The sequence below is a fragment of the Cyprinus carpio genome, chromosome B11 (genome assembly GCF_018340385.1).
Source record: "Cyprinus carpio isolate SPL01 chromosome B11, ASM1834038v1, whole genome shotgun sequence".
Lineage (NCBI taxonomy): Eukaryota > Metazoa > Chordata > Actinopteri > Cypriniformes > Cyprinidae > Cyprinus > Cyprinus carpio.
Window position 1 is genome coordinate 12,695,046 of NC_056607.1, and position 21,666 is coordinate 12,716,711.

General features: G+C 38.3%; 1 protein-coding gene across 10 annotated transcripts in view; it reads left to right on the forward strand.

The window, feature by feature from the left end:
• Nucleotides 1-9,530: 9,530 nt before the first annotated feature.
• The window catches only part of LOC109064906 (sodium/calcium exchanger 1-like), a 38,569-nt gene continuing 26,433 nt past the window's right edge, over nt 9,531-21,666 (forward strand). For 4 of the 10 annotated variants that reach the window (XM_042733970.1, XM_042733973.1, XM_042733971.1 and 1 more), the window contains exons 1-2: nt 10,488-11,055; nt 16,118-17,972. In XM_042733970.1, the coding sequence (XP_042589904.1) occupies nt 16,156-17,972 (1,817 nt within the window). In that variant the 5' untranslated portion in view covers nt 10,488-11,055; nt 16,118-16,155. Of the gene's footprint in view, nt 10,064-10,479; nt 11,056-13,393; nt 14,680-16,117; nt 17,973-21,666 lie in introns of those variants that run through there. The other 6 variants (XM_042733969.1, XM_042733974.1, XM_042733967.1 and 3 more) reach the window with 5 other exon arrangements.

A 21,666-nucleotide genomic window follows, 5' to 3' on the forward strand; every position in this document is an offset into this window, starting at 1 on the left:
CTAGATCTTTACATTTTATTAAAAAAATTAACACAAACTCATCACCATAGAGGTGTTGTAGCTGGATGCTTTCAGAGTAATCTTTATCGTGATGATATTAATTCCATGCATTTGGATTAGTATTGAGTTTGTTTTCATGTTTGTTGTAGTCTGTTTATTTTGGTGTGTCTTTCTGTGCCTTAAAGCATGTGACGTAGTGTTTCTGTTTTTGGCTTTTAACTGACATTCTTGCTTTTCTAGATCTGGTTTAACCTGTTCTTAAAATGTTTGGAATGAAGTATGGGTTAGGGCAGGACACACACAGGAGAATGTGAGTTCACACATGTCTTGGGCAGGGAACAATAAGGGGCTGTAAGGTGATGTCTGGGAACTGTATCAAATGTTTAATTCATGAGTGCTGGACAGGTGGGGAATGACTCCAAGAATCCAGATGCATTATACTATAAGATGATTACTTCTATGTATATGGAGGCCCCTAAAGCCAAACCTAAAAATGTATGAATGCCATTGCGTTACATAATAAAAATGTAAGTGTCACCTGCTTTATGAAAGCACAAGCGTACAAATAAACATTGTTTTATTTTTTTATTTTTTTGCTTTTAAATAATAAGCTTATATTTTATACATTTTAAGTGGCTTAAAGGGCTATTTCACACACACACACACACACACACACACACACACACACACACACACACACACACACAAAAGAAAATTCACCCTCATACCCTCATGTTGTTCCAACCAAACCCATGCGACTTTCATTCGTCCATGAAGGAAAATGCTGGAATGCTAGTCAGAATGAAAGATTCAGTTACTGTTTACTTTCACTGTATGAAAATAAAGAAAGAAAGAAAGAAAGAAAAGAAATATGGGTTTGTAACAACATGTTAGTAAAAATGTATAAATACATTATACAGTGGGTACGGAAAGTATTCAGACCCCCTTACATTTTTCACTCTTTGTTATATTGCAGCCATTTGTAATATAACACATATTTAACTCAGGTGCTGTCCATTTCTTCTGATCATCCTTGAGATGGTTCTACACCTTCATTTGAGTCCAGCTGTGTTTGATTATACTGATTGGACTTGATTAGGAAAGCCACACACCTGTCTATATAAGACCTTACAGCTCACAGTGCATGTCAGAGCAAATGAGAGTCATGAGGTCAAAGGAACTGCCTGAAGAGCTCCGAGACAGAATTGTGGCAAGGCACAGATCTGGCCAAGGTTACAAAAAAATTCTGCTGCACTTAAGGTTCCTAAGAGCACAGTGGCCTCCATAATCCTTAAATGGAAGACGTTTGGGCTGACCAGAACCCTTCCTAGATCTGGCCGTCCGGCAAAACTGAGCTATCGGGGGAGACGAGCCTTGGTGAGAGAGCTAAAGAAGAACCCAAAGATCACTGTGGCGGAGCTCCAGAGATGCAGTCGGGAGATGGGAGAAACTTGTAGAAAGTCAACCATCACTGCAGCCCTCCACCAGTCGGGGCTTTATGGCAGAAGTCCGACAGAAGCCTCTCCTCAGTGCAAGACACATGAAAAAACACCTGAAGGACTCCAAGATGGTGAGAAATAAGATTCTCTGGTCTGATGAGACCAAGATAGAACTTTTTGGCCTTAATTCTAAGTGGTATGTGTGTAGAAAACCAGGCACTGCTCATCACCAGTCCAATACAGTCCCAACAGTGAAGCATGGTGGTGGCAGCTTCATGCTGTGGGGGTGTTTTTCAGCTGCAGGGACAGGACGACTGGTTGCAATCGAGGGAAAGATGAATGTGGCCAAGTACAGGGATATCCTGGATGAAAACCTTCTCCGGAGTGCTCAGGACCTCAGACTGGGCCGAAGGTTCACCTTCCAACAAGACAATGACCCTAAGCACACAACTAAAATAACGAAGGAGTGGCTTCACAACAACTCTGTGACTGTTCTTGAATGGCCCAGCCAGAGCCCTGACTTAAACCCCATTGAGTATCTCTGGAGAGACCTGAAAATGGCTGTCCACCAACTTTTACCATCCAACCTGACAGAACTGGAGAGGATCTGCAAGGAGGAATGGCAGAGGATCCCCAAATCCAGGTGTGAAAAACTTGTTGCATCTTTCCCAAAAAGACTCATGGCTGTATTTAGATCAAAAGGGTGCTTCTACTAAATACTGAGCAAAGGTCTGAATACTTAGGACCATGTGATATTTCAGTTTTTCTTTTTTAATAAATCTGCAAAAATGTCAACAATTCTGTTTTTTCTGTCAATTTGGGGTGCTGTGTGTACATTAATGAGGGGAAAAAAATGAACTTAAATGATTTTAGCAAATGGCTGCAATATAACAGTGAAAAATTTAAGGGGGTCTGAATACTTTACGTACCCACTGTATGTTTCTTGTTGACCTTGAACATGTTATTGCATTGTAAACCACGTTTTATTATTAAAATAATATTTTGGGTCCTGGTGATATTTAACCGGTCTTTAGTTCCTCAAATTTATGAAACAGTTCTTTTGTGTTTTATTCTTTTACCTTAATACTATTACTACTAAAATACGTATTTACATAACACCAGTTCACTATTCACAGAGCAATAGCCAACAGACCACAAAATCTGCTTTAAACCACTAGAGTGTGCTGTGCATAACTGCCTGTTACAAGAATGTAAGCCTTTCTGAGTGAGACTCTCTCTCCTTCCATCTCTTTACCTTCTCAGCCACTACATCCATAGATCTTCCTATGGTGTTTACGGAATGATGAAGAGCTTCACTTTCTAAATTGATGTTCTTTCATCACTTTCTGTTCTTATTCAGTGATGTTGACACCACACTGCACAAGAGCAGATATGGCTGAGAAAGTACATGAACCAAGAGAAGGTGTGAGTGTCCCTGTAATCTCATTGATACCTCAGAGGCTGATGCTTAAAACGCCTCGTTTAAACACACCTCCACATGTCTACGTCACGATGTGGGAACATTTGCATAACGCCACCCAAATGTTCACGCAAAGAAAGGCATAACTTTTATTCTCGCTGTTGCTGCCGGCGCCATGTTTTGGAGACGCTGTGTGTTTTGTTGTGAAAGTGAAACTACTTTGTTCGGCGTTCCAAAAGAGGACACAACTAGAAATCAGTGTTTAAGTTGTATTTACAACACTGTTCCAGAACAGTTTAACCCAAATATCCAGATGTGTGCAGCGCATTTTATAGAGTACGAGGACTGTTTCTTGAGAGAGTAGTCTACAATGCCGATGTCTGTTTCTATAAAGTGTGGCAAATTCCAACTTTGCAAGGACAGTCTGGCACTTCTGACTCACAGTCTCTAAGTACGTTTACATATTTAAAGAATTTGCCACTGATGTTTCAAACGCGAGCTTTGAGCAGTGTAGAGTAGCGCTTGTTGTTTGTCATTTCTCCGATCACAAATGCAGATATGGGTTTTATGTTTACGCGGCGCGATACGCAACATATAAAAAGACAGTACGAGTCATTCTAGTCAGTAATTATGTCCCCACTGGATGCAACAAATGCCTCATTTGTAATGGGTTTTATTGTTTTTGTCTTGTTGCGCTGGTTGAGGGGCGTAACATTTCCGTCACATGCTTGAGAAATTTGGCCAATCACAATGCATTGGATAGCTGGCCAATCAGCGTACACCTCGCTTTTCAGAACGATGAGCTTTGTAAAAATCGACGTGTTTCAGAAGGTGGGGCATAGAGGAGCAGCAATAATGTACAGTATGTGGAAAATAATGTGTTTTTTGAACCCTAAACCGCATAAACGCATTGCATTACACCAAATACACAAAATAATGTTCCTTTTTAGCAACGTCATATGACCCCTTTAAGGATGATTCAAGAAATGCACCAAAGCAACTGAGAAAAACTGTAATGTTCATCAGATGTTATGCGAGAACTCAGTTCTGAGTTCGTTTTAGAGTAGCGGTTCTCTTGGGTTGAAATGGATTCAGACAAAGGAAATCAACAGGTAGAAAACTGTCTCTGACTCACCTCAGTATTAGTACAAGAAGCGCATGTGTTTTCTGGCCTAAGGGGGCCCTTTCTACAAAAATCATTACTGTTTTATTATAAAAATATAATAATCTACAGCAGGAGTGCAAGCCTTTTTAATTATGTCTTTTGGAAGAAGACTTTACCTTTAGGAGATGTAAACAAAATGCTGGGTTAGGATTTTTATATATATATATATATATATGTGTGTGTGTGTGTGTGTGTGTGTATGTATGTGTGTGTGTATATATATGTATATGTATATGTAAAAGTACAAAGATACAAAGCCTCTGAAACCAAACCACTGTACACTTGAATGCTCACAAATGCTGCATTATTTGATCAGTAGTAATATCAAATAAATATTTTTCTATTTGAATGTATTTTAAAATGTAATTTATACCTGTGATGGCAAAATCTTCAGTGCCACATGATCCTTCAGAAATCATTCTAATATACTAATTTGCTGCTCAAGAAACATTTCTTATTATTATCAATGTTGAAAACAGTGGTGCAGCTTAATATTTTTGTGGAGTTCAAAAGAACAGCAGTTAAATGAAATTCTTTGCATTTGCTCTGAATAAAATGCTTACTGACCCCAATCTTTTGAACAATAATGTATATTTTTTACATGTTAAGATTCTCTGATTGGTAAACAAATGAAAATGTTTCTTGAACAGCACATCAGCATATTAGAATGATTTCTGAAGGATCATGTAACACTGAAGACTGGAGTAATAAAGCTGAAAATGTAGCTTTGATCACAGGAATAAATTACATTTTAAAATATATTCAAATAGAAAGCAGTTATTTTAAATAGTAAAAATATTTCACAATATTACTGCTTTTGCTGTATTTTGGATCAAATAAATGCAGGCTTGGTGAGCAGAAGAGAATTCTCTTAGTAGTACAAAGTAGTTAAGGCCACCTAATATAAAGTGTGATCATATAGATATAGATAGATATATATAGATATAGATAGATCAGTGGTCATAACAGAACATTTCCAGCAGAAATTTAGACTGTTTTATGTTCATGAAATTATGCAAATACTCTACTTACAAAATGTATCTATGAATTAACTCTACTCTGGTTGTCTACTCTAATCCTCTCAGTCACAGAAACTCTTGCTGTTCCTAAGAGTCCATCTCAGATGATTAATCTTCCACAAGCCAAATGTACAGCTGCAGTTTCTGTCATTTTCGACTGCCGGTGAAGTTCTGAAATCTTCTATCATCTTGTGTGAAGTAAGAGTGACATAAAAGAGATTTCATATTTAAGTGACCCATTTTCTAACATTAGACAAGCTTTTTAGAAATATCACATTATATTTTCCTGTTATAAGCTATCAACCAATTTTTCCCCCTTTTAAAGATCTAGGCCCATATTCAGCAAGAAAGCAGAAAACACATCTCAGAGGCAAAAGAAATAAAAAAGGTCCCATATTTGTCAAAACTAGATCAAAGTTCTATACCAGTTGTCAAAGTCATAAGATTTGGCTCATATGTAATAAAATTTCAGAACTACTGCAGTTGTATTTTTCCTTATCCAAGTGTCACTATGAGTTTCAGGATGGAAGTTCACTTATGTAACAAAAACATCATATAAGGACACTTCAACTGGAACGAAAAACACTCGGATGACAGATAAAGAAATGAAGCGCATGTTTGTAACAGCTGTGTGCTTGCTGTCCTATGCTGGCGATAACTGCGTCAGCCAAACAGGAACGATAATTAATCTGACAAACTTCAGAGTTATTTAATGATTCATAAGAGGATGATTCATAACTGCTTTTTTCAGCAAATATGAAGAAAGTTCTTAAAATTACAATTTTTAAGGGCACTGACAGCTGAGTTAATCACAGATTAAGGTCTATGTTCTCTAGACACTCTGCAAGTCGGTCACTTCATATGTTCTTATGTATGAGACTGTAGGTTATGGCATAGCAGGACTGGGCATCATGAATCAGCACTGGGTACCTTCAGGCTGTTTGAAATGGACCATTGACTGGGTGATGTTTCTGGAAAACAGTCATACATCTCAGATGACTAGATCTATGGATAAATCATGACTAGTCAAAAAGAAAAACACCAAAGATGTTGAAATGTGACATGCTGGCAACACAAATGTGGCCTCAACGATACGGAAAGATGATCGAGGAGATATGATAGGAAAGACTATACTTACAAGTTGTCTTCTCTTTGTTTGTAGTACGTAATATGAGCTTTGATAACTTCAGCCTTATGCCTTTCTTTGTTGACTGGCATAATGCCTGTTTGGGGGTCATTATTAAAATATGTCTCTTGATTTTAAGTCATGAAAAAGAATCTCCATGTAAAAGTTTATTTCAAAATGAAATAATGAATGAAGTGCCTAAAACCCCCTTCAATTCAATTATATTTACAGTTATTTACCATTAATTTATTCATGTTGTTGTCCAGGGTTAAGCCTTAGTTTAAAGGTTTGCAATTTAGCAAAAATAAATAGATAAAAAAATAAAAATAATTAATATAAATAAAATTATAGATTTTTTTTATCATTTTTATTTATTTTTGTTACTGATTTTTATTAAAGCTACAAATTTGTATTTTGAAAGTTCACAATGTGGTAAACACAAAAGTTCTTCCAAGGTAAGAGGAGGATGCTTACATTTGCATAAAAATGATTTGAACAATTAAACCATGTTAAAATAGTTACTTTACCTTTCATTTGGATTATTTAAGTGAGTGACGTGACATACAGCTAAGTATGGTGACCCATACTCAGAATTCGTGCTCTGCATTTAACCCATCCAAAGTGCACACACACAGCAGTGAACACACACACACCGTGAACACACACCCGGAGCAGTGGGCAGCCATTTATGCTGCGGCACCCAGGGAGCAGTTATGGGTTCGGTGCTTTGCTCAAGGGCCCCTAAGTCGTGGTATTGCCGGCCCGAGACTCGAACCCACAACCTTAGGGTTAGGAGTCAAACTCTCTAACCACTAGGCAACGACTTCCCCCAAATCAAACTCTCTAACCACTAGGCCACGACTTCCCCCAAATTTATACAAATCATTGATATTGATTCATTTTAAGGCAAAAGACTTTGACTGAAAACCAAATGAATGCTGTAATGTATAGACTTAATAGTTTGATTAGTGATGTGTTATTTTTATGAGAATTTGTCACTGCTTTTGGCTGTTACAGCTTAATTTGTAGTATAAAAGAAAAAAACTGCCTTGTAATAATATCTAAATGTACATAAATACATAATTTTTAATGAGAGAAAAATGAAGTTATAATAACATTATTTGGGAATTACCCTTTTGCTGGATCCTAGATTCACAATATGTTCCTTGTATAGACTGATTGTGTGATAAAATTAGCAACAAAGTACTTGCCTAAGTGCATTTTAACACTTGATTGTGATAAAGGGCAGGACTAGCATTGAAGATACTGCCAAAAGCCCTTAACAGATTCACAAGCAGAGAATAGATTATGTCAAATACAGTAGATTATGCTATTTCTGTACATTTGTCACATAGTGAAATGCAGCCATTGCTCCTTTGATGTTTATAGGATGTTGCATTTTAGCCAAACACGGTCATGATTCATGTGCTTGCAAGTCCATGTGCTTTTATTTGCCCTTCTCACAGAGCCCAGTTAGACAGATGTCAAAATGCAATACGTCTAAAGCAGCCAAAAGTGTTATATCACATTCAACTAAACCCATATGATAGCATGTTGAATGTAAACACATTGATTTGAAGGTGGGATATATATGTATATATATATCACACACACACAAATCCCACCTCCAAGTATAAATTTCTGTTTTGCTGTGTCTATGAGTGATTGGCATTTTAATGTCCATGACAATATTATTGTGTTTTTTGTTGTTTGAGTTTTTATTATGGTTTGATTTTGCTTCTGCTGCTGCTGCTGCTGCGGTAGAGCAAGTACGTACCAAGACTTGCTACTGCCAATACATCCACAACATGCTGCTGTGAGCATGTAAGAAATACTGCTGCTGCACATATAACATGAACAGTGATGAACTGAGATGTCTTTTAAAGATTATAAATGCAGCGCTCTTTGCTAGCATTCTGCCAAGCCAAGCCATGCATGCAGCAGACGTTTGCTTTAGTTAAAAATAGCAGTGTTCTTGGAATGTTGATGCTTTAATAACAAATATTTATTGGGAGCATGTTTGCTGGGATTTCATACATTTCATGGAGAAAAAAGTAACGTAACTAGTAATGTAACTACTAATTACTTTTGAAATAAAGTAATCAGAACAGTAACGTGCTTACTTTAAGGAGTAATCAGTAATTTGATTACATTTTCAGAGTAACTTGCCCAACACTGAACATGAATAACCCCCATATAGCATACATGAATCACCGCGTAGTAGATCTATACAGGTGGAGCTGGGGAAGGTGGAGGGTGCTGCAACTGCTACAGCAAGCACTTGTCATATCTTTGAGTGCTGAGCAGAAAATTCATTGGCTAATGATACAAGAGAGAACCAATCAGCTTAACTCAGATTGAGTTAGACCTATCGGACTGCGCCATCTAGAGTTTCATGAGTTCCAGAAATTTGAAAAAGGGCTAAGTTATTAGATAAAAAGTTGCAACTTTTACTATAAAGAACCTTTTGTGCAATGGAAATGTCCAATTGATGTTATTATAGGTTCTTCTTGGAAACATAGATAAGGAACCTTTTTTAGGAACTTTGTCTGGTCTCATTCCAACCACATGTAAGCCAACTTCTATAAACCTTACAGGATGTCTCACAGGACCAGAAGATGTCACGTCCTTGTAGGACCTCGGTGAACAGTCACACCAATAACTGCAGAATCGGCTACTTCTCCCAAAGGAATTAAAAGAGCCTATTTCCTCCCATCTGCACATTCTGAACTCCATTAATTATTAACTAAAGAGTAACAATGCTCAGTTGTATGTCTGCATTTAATAGAAGTGACAACGTGATTCCGCAACAGAGGACTTTTGTTGGAAAATACCCCCGCAAATCAGAAAACTAATCAGGAGCTAATTATGTGACGTCGACATCATGTGTAAGCTTCCTGTCAGCCTTGTTGTTTTCCGATTAAAAGAGTTGACAACATTAACTCTTTTCACAAGATACAAGGACCCTGTGTATCAAGAAGCATCTCATGATCACAACGTATGGAAACCCCCGCGGCCCCACAGGAATCATTAATAATTAATGGACCTCAACACAAAGGATCCATATAGGATCCATCCCATGACTCTGCTTCCTGCTTGGTTGGGAAGTTTTCTACAAACTGAACTTTTCAATAAATGATCTCAAAAGGACAACCATTGAGAAATCTGAAGGTTTAATTATATTCACAAATAATATGTTTTTATGTCTTATATATGTTTGATGTGTTCAAATGTAATCGGTGCAACTTTAATCAATGTTTTACTTGTTTTAGCAGATAGTGCTATTAAATGTGTGTAAGATATGGAAAGTTTAGTGTTGAACGAAAGCTCACGTTATTCGCTTAAACTTGGAGCTAATGAAATGTCCGAATTCTGTATTGGGTGCATATTATGACACTTTATAAGGTATTCACCAAAGTTCCACAATGGAGTTCATCTCACATGACGATGCCACAGGATGCTTAATCAATGCACAAAGAGAAACAGTACGGGGCATGTCTAAGTGCTGCAACGGCATCCCATTGGAAGATCGCGTCGTGGGATGGACCAAATCCTCTTGGATAAAACCTCAATGCCTGAACTAATTCAGCGCACGCTTCCTTCTTCGCCATGGCTTGAACTACCTACTCCAACGCTGCTAGCGTTCTTGTCGTCCAGAAATCAAAAAACACTCCGTTGAAACTTCGTGACTGCCAAGAATCTTCGAAGTCTTGCAAACCGCGAAACTATCCGAAGGAATTCCGAAGCTCTATGTAACCAGGCAACCAACCAATCACCAGGAGGGTTTTCCCAAAAGACGTCATCCAAACGACAGATCTGCAACCAACCCGAGGCGTGGGGATTCCCTGAGACGAGGCAACAAGCGAATCTCCAACTCCGCTTTTCAGCGCAAATGCAAGTAAAACAAACAAACTTCATTCCTTGCTGAAATAAGTGCAGATTGACCTTAAGCAGTAAAGATAAGACACATCTCTGCTTTTGTGATTTTCTTGGTGCGATCTAACGAATAACTTACTCCTGGGACTTCTTTCAAATTCCGTTATCATCCTCTTCAGTAACTGTGTGTGTGTGTATGTATGTGTATGTCCATTAGGTTTTAGATCCATGTAATAGAGTAGCTCAATAAATTCTTGTTTCATTTATAAAGAAGTATTGTCTTGTGTGCTGTATTTTAAGATTAAACTTTGCCCAGATCCTATGCTACCTAGCTAGTAGTTTATAAATTATCATTCTGTTTGTATTCTCATTAAGCCATGAAGTAATATAAACAGAATGGAAAGGATATACTGAATTTTACGTTCGCTGGACGAACCGTTGATGAAGTATAAACTAATTAAATTTGGAATCAGTTCAATTAAAGCAATTCGAATCTTTAGAGTCGATTCTTCTCAAAATAAATGAGCTAATATTTCCTTACATCCTCTTACTGGGGTCCTGGGAACTGTGGAAAATCACCAATTACGTCCCCAGCGCATTCCTGCCTTTCTCACAAACACACACATTCACTCACAGACATGTACAGTATGACCACACGCACAAGGGGAGAAGAAAGCTACCTGCCAGCGAAGCCCCTTTGTCTTGCACGCGTCTGTTAATGACAAGAAGCTGGCAGATAGGAGAGCTTCACAGGCAGGTTAGCAAGTGACAGGCTCTGAGCACAGCCTTGTATGGAAGTGGCTGAGGGAGAAGAGAACGATAAGCAACAACCCAACTATGCTGTCCATGTTTAGAGGCACTCACTTGGCCCACCAGGCCAGAAACAATGCCTGTTTCTGTTAAATTTAGACATGTTATCGGCCACTGCTCCTTTCCCTAGACAGTCTCTCACAGCACCACAGGGAATACGGAGGGGAGTCCATAGGATTGGCTGATTTAGGGATCTCTAGGTAGGAAAAGTTCCATTAAAACCGTTATTTTATTGGATGAAAAACTTACTGGATGGCTGTTAAGGTGACATCATTTGCATTAATGAATAAGCTTTTCTGTTTTGGCATCAGTTGCAGTGGGATCATGGTTTATTTTGATTGTTGCTGTGTGAAATGTTCTACTGTGTGAAATTATGCTACGTCATAAAAAAAAAAACAACTGATTTAATAACAAAAAGTAGGGGTTGTTTTTTTTTTTCGTATGAAGGAATAATTTGGAAAAAAATCAATTATGCCGCATAATTGTTGCTTATTACAGTTCTTCGGAAACAGTCCAACTTAACACTCGCCAAGCGCTAAATGAGAGTAAAAACTGACATTGGCAAGTAGATAAAATGTTACTCGCTAACTGGCCCATAACTTTATTTGGAACTGGAATATAATGCATGGTTTAAATCAAATTATAAAATGATAATCTGATGCTCGCTAATGTAAATCATGTGTTTTTAAGTGAGTTTTAGTTCAGTGGAAAATTTACCATCAGAGATTTATGAGGGATGCCTACAGTGAAGTTTCTTTATTCAGAACTGCATGTAGCGACACTGTCCTCACATTAATCTCCCAAAACAAAGAGGAGGATTGCAAAGAGAAACGCTATAGGATGACAATAATTTTAATATATATATATGGACATTTTTAAAAAAATTTTACCCAATTTTATCTTATTGAAACTAAAAAAATAATGATGACCTATTTAATGCAAAACAAATTAATTCATGGCTGATAAGTTTTCTCAGTTTACTTGCTACTGCCACCATTTGTGGCAAAAATAAATAAAAAACTGACCCTGCTTGGAAGTAATATTATTATTACAGTGGCAATGTTTTTTACAGTGTGATTTGAACTTTGAAATTAATTTCAGCTGACTTTGCTTTTAAGGGCCTGTGAGTTACATATAACATTATAGGAAACAGTATATGATGCCTATTAATGCACTTAGCCAAAGCAAACAAAGAGAGTGAGAAAGGGAAAAACAGCATGATGCAGTATCATCCCAGCTGATGTATAGATTCAAAACATTTCTACCAAAACCTACCCAGATGCAAGTTCTACCAAATCTTTCAACCTAGAAAATTGCTACAACTCAAACATGCCGGTTCTGACCTCATGTCAGTGAGGTGAAAGAGTTGGGAACAGTCTAGCTGTTCCATGACATGACTACAGCACATCGACTGACTAGTGACTACCCATGAGCAAGTGACAACATGCTGTTGTTTATTTATTTATTTGTTTTACGGTGGAGAGATTTTGTTAGCCAGGTCAGGCATGAGAGGCAAGCATGTATGTGGAACTGCAAGCACAAACAGTAATCTTACAGAGGGAATAATACAACGGTGAGCTCACTCTGTCTCAGGGCCTCTCCTCCATGTCTCACAGAACAGCTGTGGAGCTATGTGAGGCGAAAGCTGGCCACAACAGCAAAAGCCTCAAGATGTAAAGTTCATGTCAAGCTGCATTCAGACATTTTGTGTTTGCTTCTGCATAAGGACACATCTTGAGATTAAGGCTGAATAATAGAGTGAAATGCAGAATAATAATTTTTATGATATTTTAACATGTAATGAATTGTTCTATTTAGGTAGCTTTAATATAAAATTGATTTATGTGACACATGCATAGTATTGGAGGTCACAGAAGTCCAATTTCCAAGAGTCATTGTGTATTAATCTAACTGAAACACATTCTTTTAGCTTCTCATCTTTTGCATGTGTGCATTTAGCCATTTTTTTATCATAAGTCAAGCCACAAAAACAATTACACACAGATCGTGTATGAGTATGCAAGACAGTCTATACTGTATGCATGCATAAATTTGCATTTCCACTGATTTGCACCTGCATTGTTTTCGTCTAGCGAGCCATTGGCAAGACACAATAAGAAACATGATTCAAATTAATAGAGGCCCTTCAGGTTATATTGGTGTTACGCAGAGAGACACATCACGACAGAGATCACATCACTGGCAAATGTGAACTGGCATGCCATAACAATGACTCAAGATAGGGCACAAAAGTGTTGCAGTTATATGACACAAACACAGACATGGAGCTGAATGGCACAGCTCTGTAGTGATACATTTCTTTTGAATGTTAAATATGGCACATACATCCTCTAAATAAATATTACAGCACTGAAAATCCTGCATAATCATGATAAATATGCATCAACCTCATATTATGGCCATTTAATTTGAGCATGTATTGATCAATTGGAAGAATGACAAAGTATTGTACAAGGTGCATGATTTTATATTTTACATTTTTATTTTTATTTTGGTTATATAGTTACATTGTTTTTATTACAGTTTTAGTTAGGCTATATTTAGTTTAGTAGGCTACATGAAGTTAAACTATAGGATAATGAGAAATGTTGCCTGAAATCAACAAGTTTGTATATTTGAAATACACGTAGGCCTACTTACACACTGTGTGCTGGCCAAATGACTTTCCAAATGTGCTGACGTTTTACGTTTGTTATGTTGCTCCATACATGTTCATGGCGTCGGAGTCAACGCGGAGCAGGGAGCGAAATTGCTTCGAGTGAGAAAAGTGAAAAGTCGAGTCATCAATCTTTTTCTCTCGTGAAGGGAACCAGGATTGTAGGATTTTCCTTGCAGCGCGAAACGGCTTTTGGGACATTGGTGTCAGTGTTTTCTTTAGTGAATGAAAGTGGAAAACTGTGGTTTTATCCAAAAGTGAAACTTACTCCATTGGAGCCGTTGTTCAGGAAATGGAAAACCTTGAATGGGGTTGATTGCAGAAGACTTGTGTGAGACTTTGTGGGGGCATATATTCGCCAAAACTGTAACAATCCCTTAGCAACTACCCAGAACGCCTTAGCAACCTCCTAACAACCACCCAGAACACCTTAGCGATGCCTTAGTGACCACCCACAAGACCTGCATTGCGACAACCTTTTGATCACCCTGAACATTTTCACAGATCTTGATTAAATGTGAAAATGTAGCCTATTAAATTAATTGCAGTATTATATACAATTATTATTTAACTTTTTTCATTAGTTATTTTTAATGTTTTTATTTAATTACTGTTAATTCTCAGTCTAATTATTCAGGATTAATGTTAACCAGTTACGAATTTTGCCTTAAACATGCCTCTGAAAATCACCACATATCAAGGCGGACAAATGTTTGTTTTTTAATGGACAATGTAATTTCTGGCACTTATCTTGTATCATAGCTAGAGTATTAGTTGTGTGTTCTCTCAGTATGTCAGCGTTATCAGCTCTTGAGGGTCTGGCACGAAGCCACCGCACTGTCCGAGCACAGCCTCTCCTCCTCCGGTCAGACATGCGAATCCGTTCGGAAAGCGGAAAATATCTACTTAGGAAAAGTAGCCTACAACTCTCCGCCGCACACTCTGCCCGCGCAGCTCTGAATGAATCGCGTGTCTCACGCACAGCTCTCGTTATTGGAATGGTTCAGCTCCTGGAGGATGAGAGTGAGTTTGCCGGTAAACGGTCCGCTTGACTGAGGTAGTTTTTGCCGGAATCTCAGAGCGTCAAGACCACAGCTTTATCTACATTTTGCGGGTTTCACATCAACACGGCATTTCTCTTTAAAAGGTAAATTTATGTAGCTACTTGGGCTTTACTATGTTTCATGCTGTCTGCAGTTATATGTAAACAGTGGGTGTGTTTATGTACTATATTATTATAGTATTATGAGTCAAAAAGGAGAGTTTAAATTCATAGTAGGCCTAATGCGTTTTCTTTTTCATTTAATCTATCACACAGATTAATCATTTTTGAGAGGCAAATGTCTAAATTCAAAATCAGTTCAGCAAATATTTTGCTCGTTTCTATTCAGAAACACTTCTCTGCCTGGGCAAATCTATTGTTCATTTATGTAATATTTTTTGTTATTTACGAAATAAATGTAAATATAGCCATCCTAAAATGCTGTATTGGTTTAAGATGGTCACACATCCTGGCAAAGCTTTTGTTCAGCTGGTTTAGCTGGTCAGCAAGCTGGTCTCCCAGTCTGTCCAGCTGAAAAGTGCACAGATCATGCCAACACCATCCTGACCTACTAAAACCAACACACCATCTTAGGCTGGATTTTCCTCCCCAGTAGGATGATTATGAGATATAGTTTAATTTGCATATGATAAAATGCTTTTAATTTAATTTTTTTAAATTTATTTATTAAGTTTCTGTTTGATGTGAAACAGCTGTTGAGTAAGTGAATGTGTGTGTGTCTGGCTAATGCTGGTGTACTGTTACATCACATCTGCTTGCATACAAAAGCATCCAGTCATTTAAGATATGGTCACTCATCCAAGTATCTTAACCAGCTTATCAACTTATTAATTCATTAACAGACACTCCTCTATTTCTTATATTTTAATTAAATGATTAAACACAAGCAAGAGTACTCAATACTGCAGGTAATAACAGGGACGTTGATATTTAGTACTACAGCACGACTGTAAATGCGTTATTGGCTATATAAGACAGTTTTGTATAGTATACTGAGTACTATTTTCCTGTCAAAATTTACTAATTGGTTTGTATGTTTCTTCTCCGCCAAAGAAAATAGTTAGATCAAGCTTTGGCATCACCAAGCAGCTCATAGTCTAAAAAACGGGCTGGAAAAGTGTGTACGAGTGGACCTCCCCCACTCAACACTTCCTGCAGTCACTCTTGGCTAACTCCACTCCAGGTTTTCCATTTCCTCACTGCGTTTTCCCCATTATGAGCGACTGTGGAGTGAGGTAAAACACTGACGCTCTGACTTTCAAAAAAAAAAATCCTCGCTCCAGGCAAGGTCTGCTTGCACTCAGCACCGTTCACATACTCAGGTCCGGAATGCCGTGAACACAGGCGAGCTTTTATACAAATGTTACAACTTCCCAATGATGTCACTGTAAACTATAAATATTAGCTCTTTCATAAAATTGCTTGAGCAATCAAATTTAAGCAACTGTTGCATAATTTCTGATCAACCATCTTAGTGTTGTATCATTCATAAGAGTTCACCTCACTTTTTCTTTCCTCACAGGGTACGGGAGAGCAGGAACAAAATACCTCACTGGGAACATGGGCCAATCTGGGACTTCATCCTATTTTTCTCTCGCTCTAATCAGCATCTTCTTCTTAGTTTTCTTCTATGAGCTCATGCCGGCCTCTGCAGGCAGCTCCAAATCAAGCTTAGATGTAGATACTTCTCCTAATGAAAACTCTTCACACGAGACATGTGGTGGTAGTTTTGAGTGCAAAGAGGGAGTGATCTTGCCAATTTGGACGCCGGAGAATCCCTCCTTTGGGGATAAGCTGGCCAGAGCCACTGTGTACTTTGTCGGTTTGGTCTACATGTTCCTAGGGGTATCCATCATTGCAGACCGCTTTATGGCTTCCATTGAGGTCATCACATCCCAGGAGAAAGAGATCACCATCAAGAAGCCTAACGGGGAAACCACAACCACTACTGTTCGTATTTGGAACGAAACTGTCTCGAATCTTACTCTCATGGCTCTGGGTTCCTCAGCCCCAGAGATTATGCTTTCCGTGGTTGAAGTGTGTGGGCACAACTTTGATGCAGGCGAGCTGGGCCCAAACACCATTGTTGGAAGTGCAGCTTTTAATATGTTTGTTATCATCGGTCTCTGTGTCTCTGTGATACCAGAAGGAGAGCATCGGAAGGTCAAGCACCTACGGGTGTTCTTTGTCACCGCCACTTGGAGTATATTTGCATATACGTGGCTTTATCTGATCTTGGCAGTGATTTCCCCAGGTATCGTGGAAGTCTGGGAGGGACTCCTTACTCTCTTCTTCTTTCCGATTTGTGTCTTATTTGCTTGGGTTGCAGACCGCAGACTTTTATTCTACAAGTACGTGTACAAACGTTACAGAGTCGGAAAACAAAGGGGAATGATCATTGAGACCGAAGGTGAGCCAGAGCACCAGTCAAAGGTAGATATCGAAATGGACGGTGGGATGCTTAACTCTCACGGTGAGGAATTCTTAGATGGCACGGTGGATACTGAAGATAAAGACATGGATGAGGATGAGGCCAGAAGAGAAATGGCCAGGATTTTGAAGGAACTGAAACAGAAACATCCAGAGAAAGAGATGGAGCAGCTGGTTGAGCTCGCCAACTACCACGTCCTCAGCCAGCAACAGAAGAGTCGTGCGTTCTATCGCTGCCAGGCCACTAGACTTATGACTGGTGCGGGTAACATACTTAAAAAGCATGCTGCAGACCAAGCCAGAAAAGCACTAGGCAACCATGAACTTCGATCAGAAGTCTCTGATAATGATATTTCCTCGAAGATCTTCTTTGACCCCGCCACATATCAGTGTCTTGAGAACTGCGGGACTGTGGCTTTAAATGTGGTACGATGCGGTGGTGACTTAACTAGCACTGTGTCGGTGGAGTACCACACTGAGGACGGCACTGCCAACGCAGGCTCTGATTACCAGTTCACCGAGGGTGTTATAGTCTTCAAACCAGGTGAGACCGAAAAGGAGATAAGAGTGGACATCATCGACGATGACATTTTTGAAGAAGACGAGCACTTCCTGGTTCATCTTAGCAATGTCAAGGTCATTTCTGAAGGAACTGACAATGGGAACCCAGGGGCCAATCATGTGGACACATTAGCTAGTCTTGGCCTTCCTTCAACAGCTATTGTGACTATCTTTGACGATGACCATGCTGGCATCTTCACATTTGAGGAACCTGTGGTTCATGTCAGTGAAAGCATTGGCATGATGGAGGTGAAGGTGACACGTACCTCTGGAGCCCGTGGAGTAGTGGTAATCCCTTATAAAACCATTGAAGGCACAGCAAAAGGTGGAGGAGAGGACTTTGAAGACACCCATGGAGCCTTGGAGTTCCAGAATGATGAGATTTCGTAAGTGTATTTTTTTTTCTTTGAACTATTCAGTCAGAATCGGTTGCATTGTGGTGCAAAATGACAAACTGTTTGAGCAATGGCATTCTTAATTTACAATTCAAAGGGGAATCAGCATTATCTTGTATAGCAGATAACCATGATTGAGCAATAAGGATGGCCCGCTTGCCTGGTGCCATTGTGAGAGTTTTGGGCTGGTTACTTGTCATATTAGAGCAGTGTTATAGCTTACATTTTTAATGGTGTAAATGCCTTTTATTGCATATGAACTTAAACAGTTTGTTTTCTGTGAGATATGGTTGTAAATTCTGCTTGTCAAATTTTTAAACCTCACCTATGCTGATGATAATTTTTTGCTGCCTTGGAGTTTTCTGTATATTTATATCTCTAGAATTTACAGATGATATTACAAATTTCCTTTGAAATAGAGAGAAAACTTACTATTTGATTGTTAAAATCAAATGTTAAAATATAAATAATGAATAATTCTTAATAATTTTAAATACATCTTAAAGAATTTGAAAAGATTACATTAAATTCATAACATAATTCTAATGTAAATATTACATTTAAATTTATACAAATAAGTAGAAATCTGAACCACTGGCCTGACCAGGTATGCAGAAAAAAATCCTCACTGTTGAGCTCTACTAACTGTGTATTCAAAAATTATACATTCATCAAAGTCTCCAAGTCAGCCAATTGATTTTATCTCTTAAATATTTGTTTTTATTTCCCATACAACGTGTTTTACCCCATTGTTATGTCTGTTTGCTGTAAGTTTTTTTTTCTGACTCATTTTCCTTTGCAGCTCTCCTGTTGCTTTCTTTTCACTCTTTCATTTCCCCACTAGCTTTGCTCACTCTTATGTTTCCATTTTGTGCAGTTTATTTCAGAATCTGATCCTCCTAGATCTCCCAGTACTCCATAAATCGTGGCTTTTACCAGACATTTTTGTACCCATATAAAAAATTGTGAATCTAGGAAGTGAAGTGATATGGTCACATTTTCTTTATATCATTGTATCATCAATACATCATTACAGTAGCATGCATTTTTACCTCAGATTTAAAGTGGCATGCAAAACTACTTAGCTGGATTAAAATAGAGTAAGAGATACCTTTATTTCTAGAGGTGATTAAGTTCCTCAAATAACAGACCTTTGACACACAATAAAGGCTTTGATAAATGTAGTCCTTGAATCTGAACTGAATGAAAAAGCATCTGGTATGGAGTGAATGAGCTAAGTAGAAGCTTTCCACAAGTCATATCAGCTTAATCTGTGTAAAGACATGTCTCAAACTTCCAGAACTGCTCATTTGGATGACTAATTACATTTCCATAACCATTGCAATGCTCGGCTTGAGCTTGAGCTCCAGCTCTAGGACTTCTGGCAGGGAACAGGCTCTCCTCACCCATCTCCTCTTCTGGCACTCTGCCTCAGATCATTTATTGGTATGATCACATACTTGACAAGGTGGCCTGAACCCCAGATATTTTCCATGACAGGGAGGATATAATGATAACAGATTTACACAGTCGAAGATAAACAGCTCTGAATTTGCTCCAAGAACTTGAAATGGAAAAGCTCCCTTGCTTGTGCTTATTTTAAGCTGATTAATGGGAAGACATGCACAAATGTAAACAGAGGTAAACGCATTGCTTTGAAGTAAGCAACCTACACCATGCTGATCTGGCTAAGCCTACAGATGAAGCTCCATATATGGACAGGTCTTGACTCTGGACCCTGGATCCTATTTGGAGACAGCTGTTGGTGGTTGATGTTTTTATATGGTGCTACTTCAAATCAGTGTCCTTTACTCATTATTTAGATTGAATCAACCGTTTGGATTCCTTGGCAAAAGGAAGGTCTGGTAAGAAAACAGGTGTGGTTTTGGTGGTTCAGATAGGCTACATGAAAACGGCATTCCATATTGAAAACATAGAGATCATATTTTAGATTAGACACTAAGGATATCAATAAAAAAGCTAGATGTATCTTATGAGGACACTTAGATATCACAGAGGTGGTGGTTAATTTAAAACCATTCAATTTCTTTTTCTGTCTCTTGTCAATTTGTATGTTGACACCAAAGTAGCCCTATCATCTCTCACTTTCTTTTTAATTATTATATGAGTAAATCTATAACTGGACTCTGATCAAATGGGCAAAAACTGGTCCTAAAAAACTCAATTTATACACTGTAACTGTAATCACTAGTTTGAACTTGGATCCCTGTTATTGAGGTATTAGCATTGAGTGTTTCATCCTTATGGGGGATTGTCAAGGAGCAAACTGCATGTCCCTTTTCAGGGTTTTGTCATGCTGAGTAATGAATATAATGTTTTAAATCTCAATCTTGCTACAGTCCTCATTTATTTGTTCAGTGAGGATTCTTGGACATTTTCCTTAATACACAGAATAACAAGCAAGAATGAGTGTGTTGCTGATTATCCTAAAGAGAACGAATGAAATTTAGACATGGGGGAAAAAGAGGGGGGAAACAGACAAAGAACACAGAAATAGTATGTTAGGCATGTTTATATTGGCTTAAGTAAGACCTTGCATAAACACTGTACATGGATGGGACAAAGTCTCTAGAGGGGTGGGAATTTCCATCATTAGTAGCTGGAAAATTCCATATAGCAGGGACTACACAATTAATCCCAAATAATATTTAGCTTTATTCACAGACGAAGCCTATTTTAATTTCTAGTTGTCTGATTGGTTAAAAATGTCTTTTATTGGTCAATTATTTTCCTTTCATGTCTTGAGCTGGTTTACAGGGCTGTCACATAGATGGGTGTGATATCTCAGGACTATTTCTGTGATATCTGTTAGGTAGTAGGAATGTTTGAAGTGTGGCCTTTTCATAAAAATGCTTGCAGCACCTTTAGTCTAATTAATCTAACAGTCAGAAGCTTAGTTAGGGTCTTCAGTAAAACACTGTGATGTGACCTTTGCTATAAGGACACACTATGTCTACAGTACATGCCAGAGTTCTTGCCTCTGCCCATGGCTGATTAGATGACTCGTTCAGTGGTCATGTGAACCTTGGGCAGTGCATCTCTACATGAGCACTCTAAAACAAAGACTTGTTCAGCTGCTGAGTTAAGAATGAAGGGATATATATATATATATAAATAATGTTCAATTAACTTAATTAAAAAGTGACGTGACGTGGTAACCCATATTCGGAATTTGTGCTCTGTCCATCCGGTTGAGCAAAAAAGGATTCATGTTGTCCCAATGAGAATGGATTAGATAAACACGCAGTTTACAAATTCAAATTGATTGCATGTCATGTGCAATTGCATTGCATTAGCTTTTTTTAGTCCACTAAATTAACAAGCGGCTAAAATCGTTTTTTGAGACTTGGTTTCTCTCTTTTTATTGGTCAAGAAATATGTCCTGATTCTGCAGGAGAAGGAAAGATGCTTCCGGGATTGTTGTAATGTTTTTGGAGCGTGTTTTTTCCCCCTAGTCGAGGAGGAGAGGGCCTTCTGTCGCCACAGTCCTCTGCCAGCTCAGAGCTGCCCAGACAAACATGCTGTCAGTTGATTTCATGTGACTCGTTGCACAAGGCAAAGATAGAGTCAGTGCACCATTAAATCACTGCTCCCATCTCTGCTGGGAATATTAATCATATTAGGTAGCCCCTCTTGGCCAGTGATTATCATATGATCGTCTATG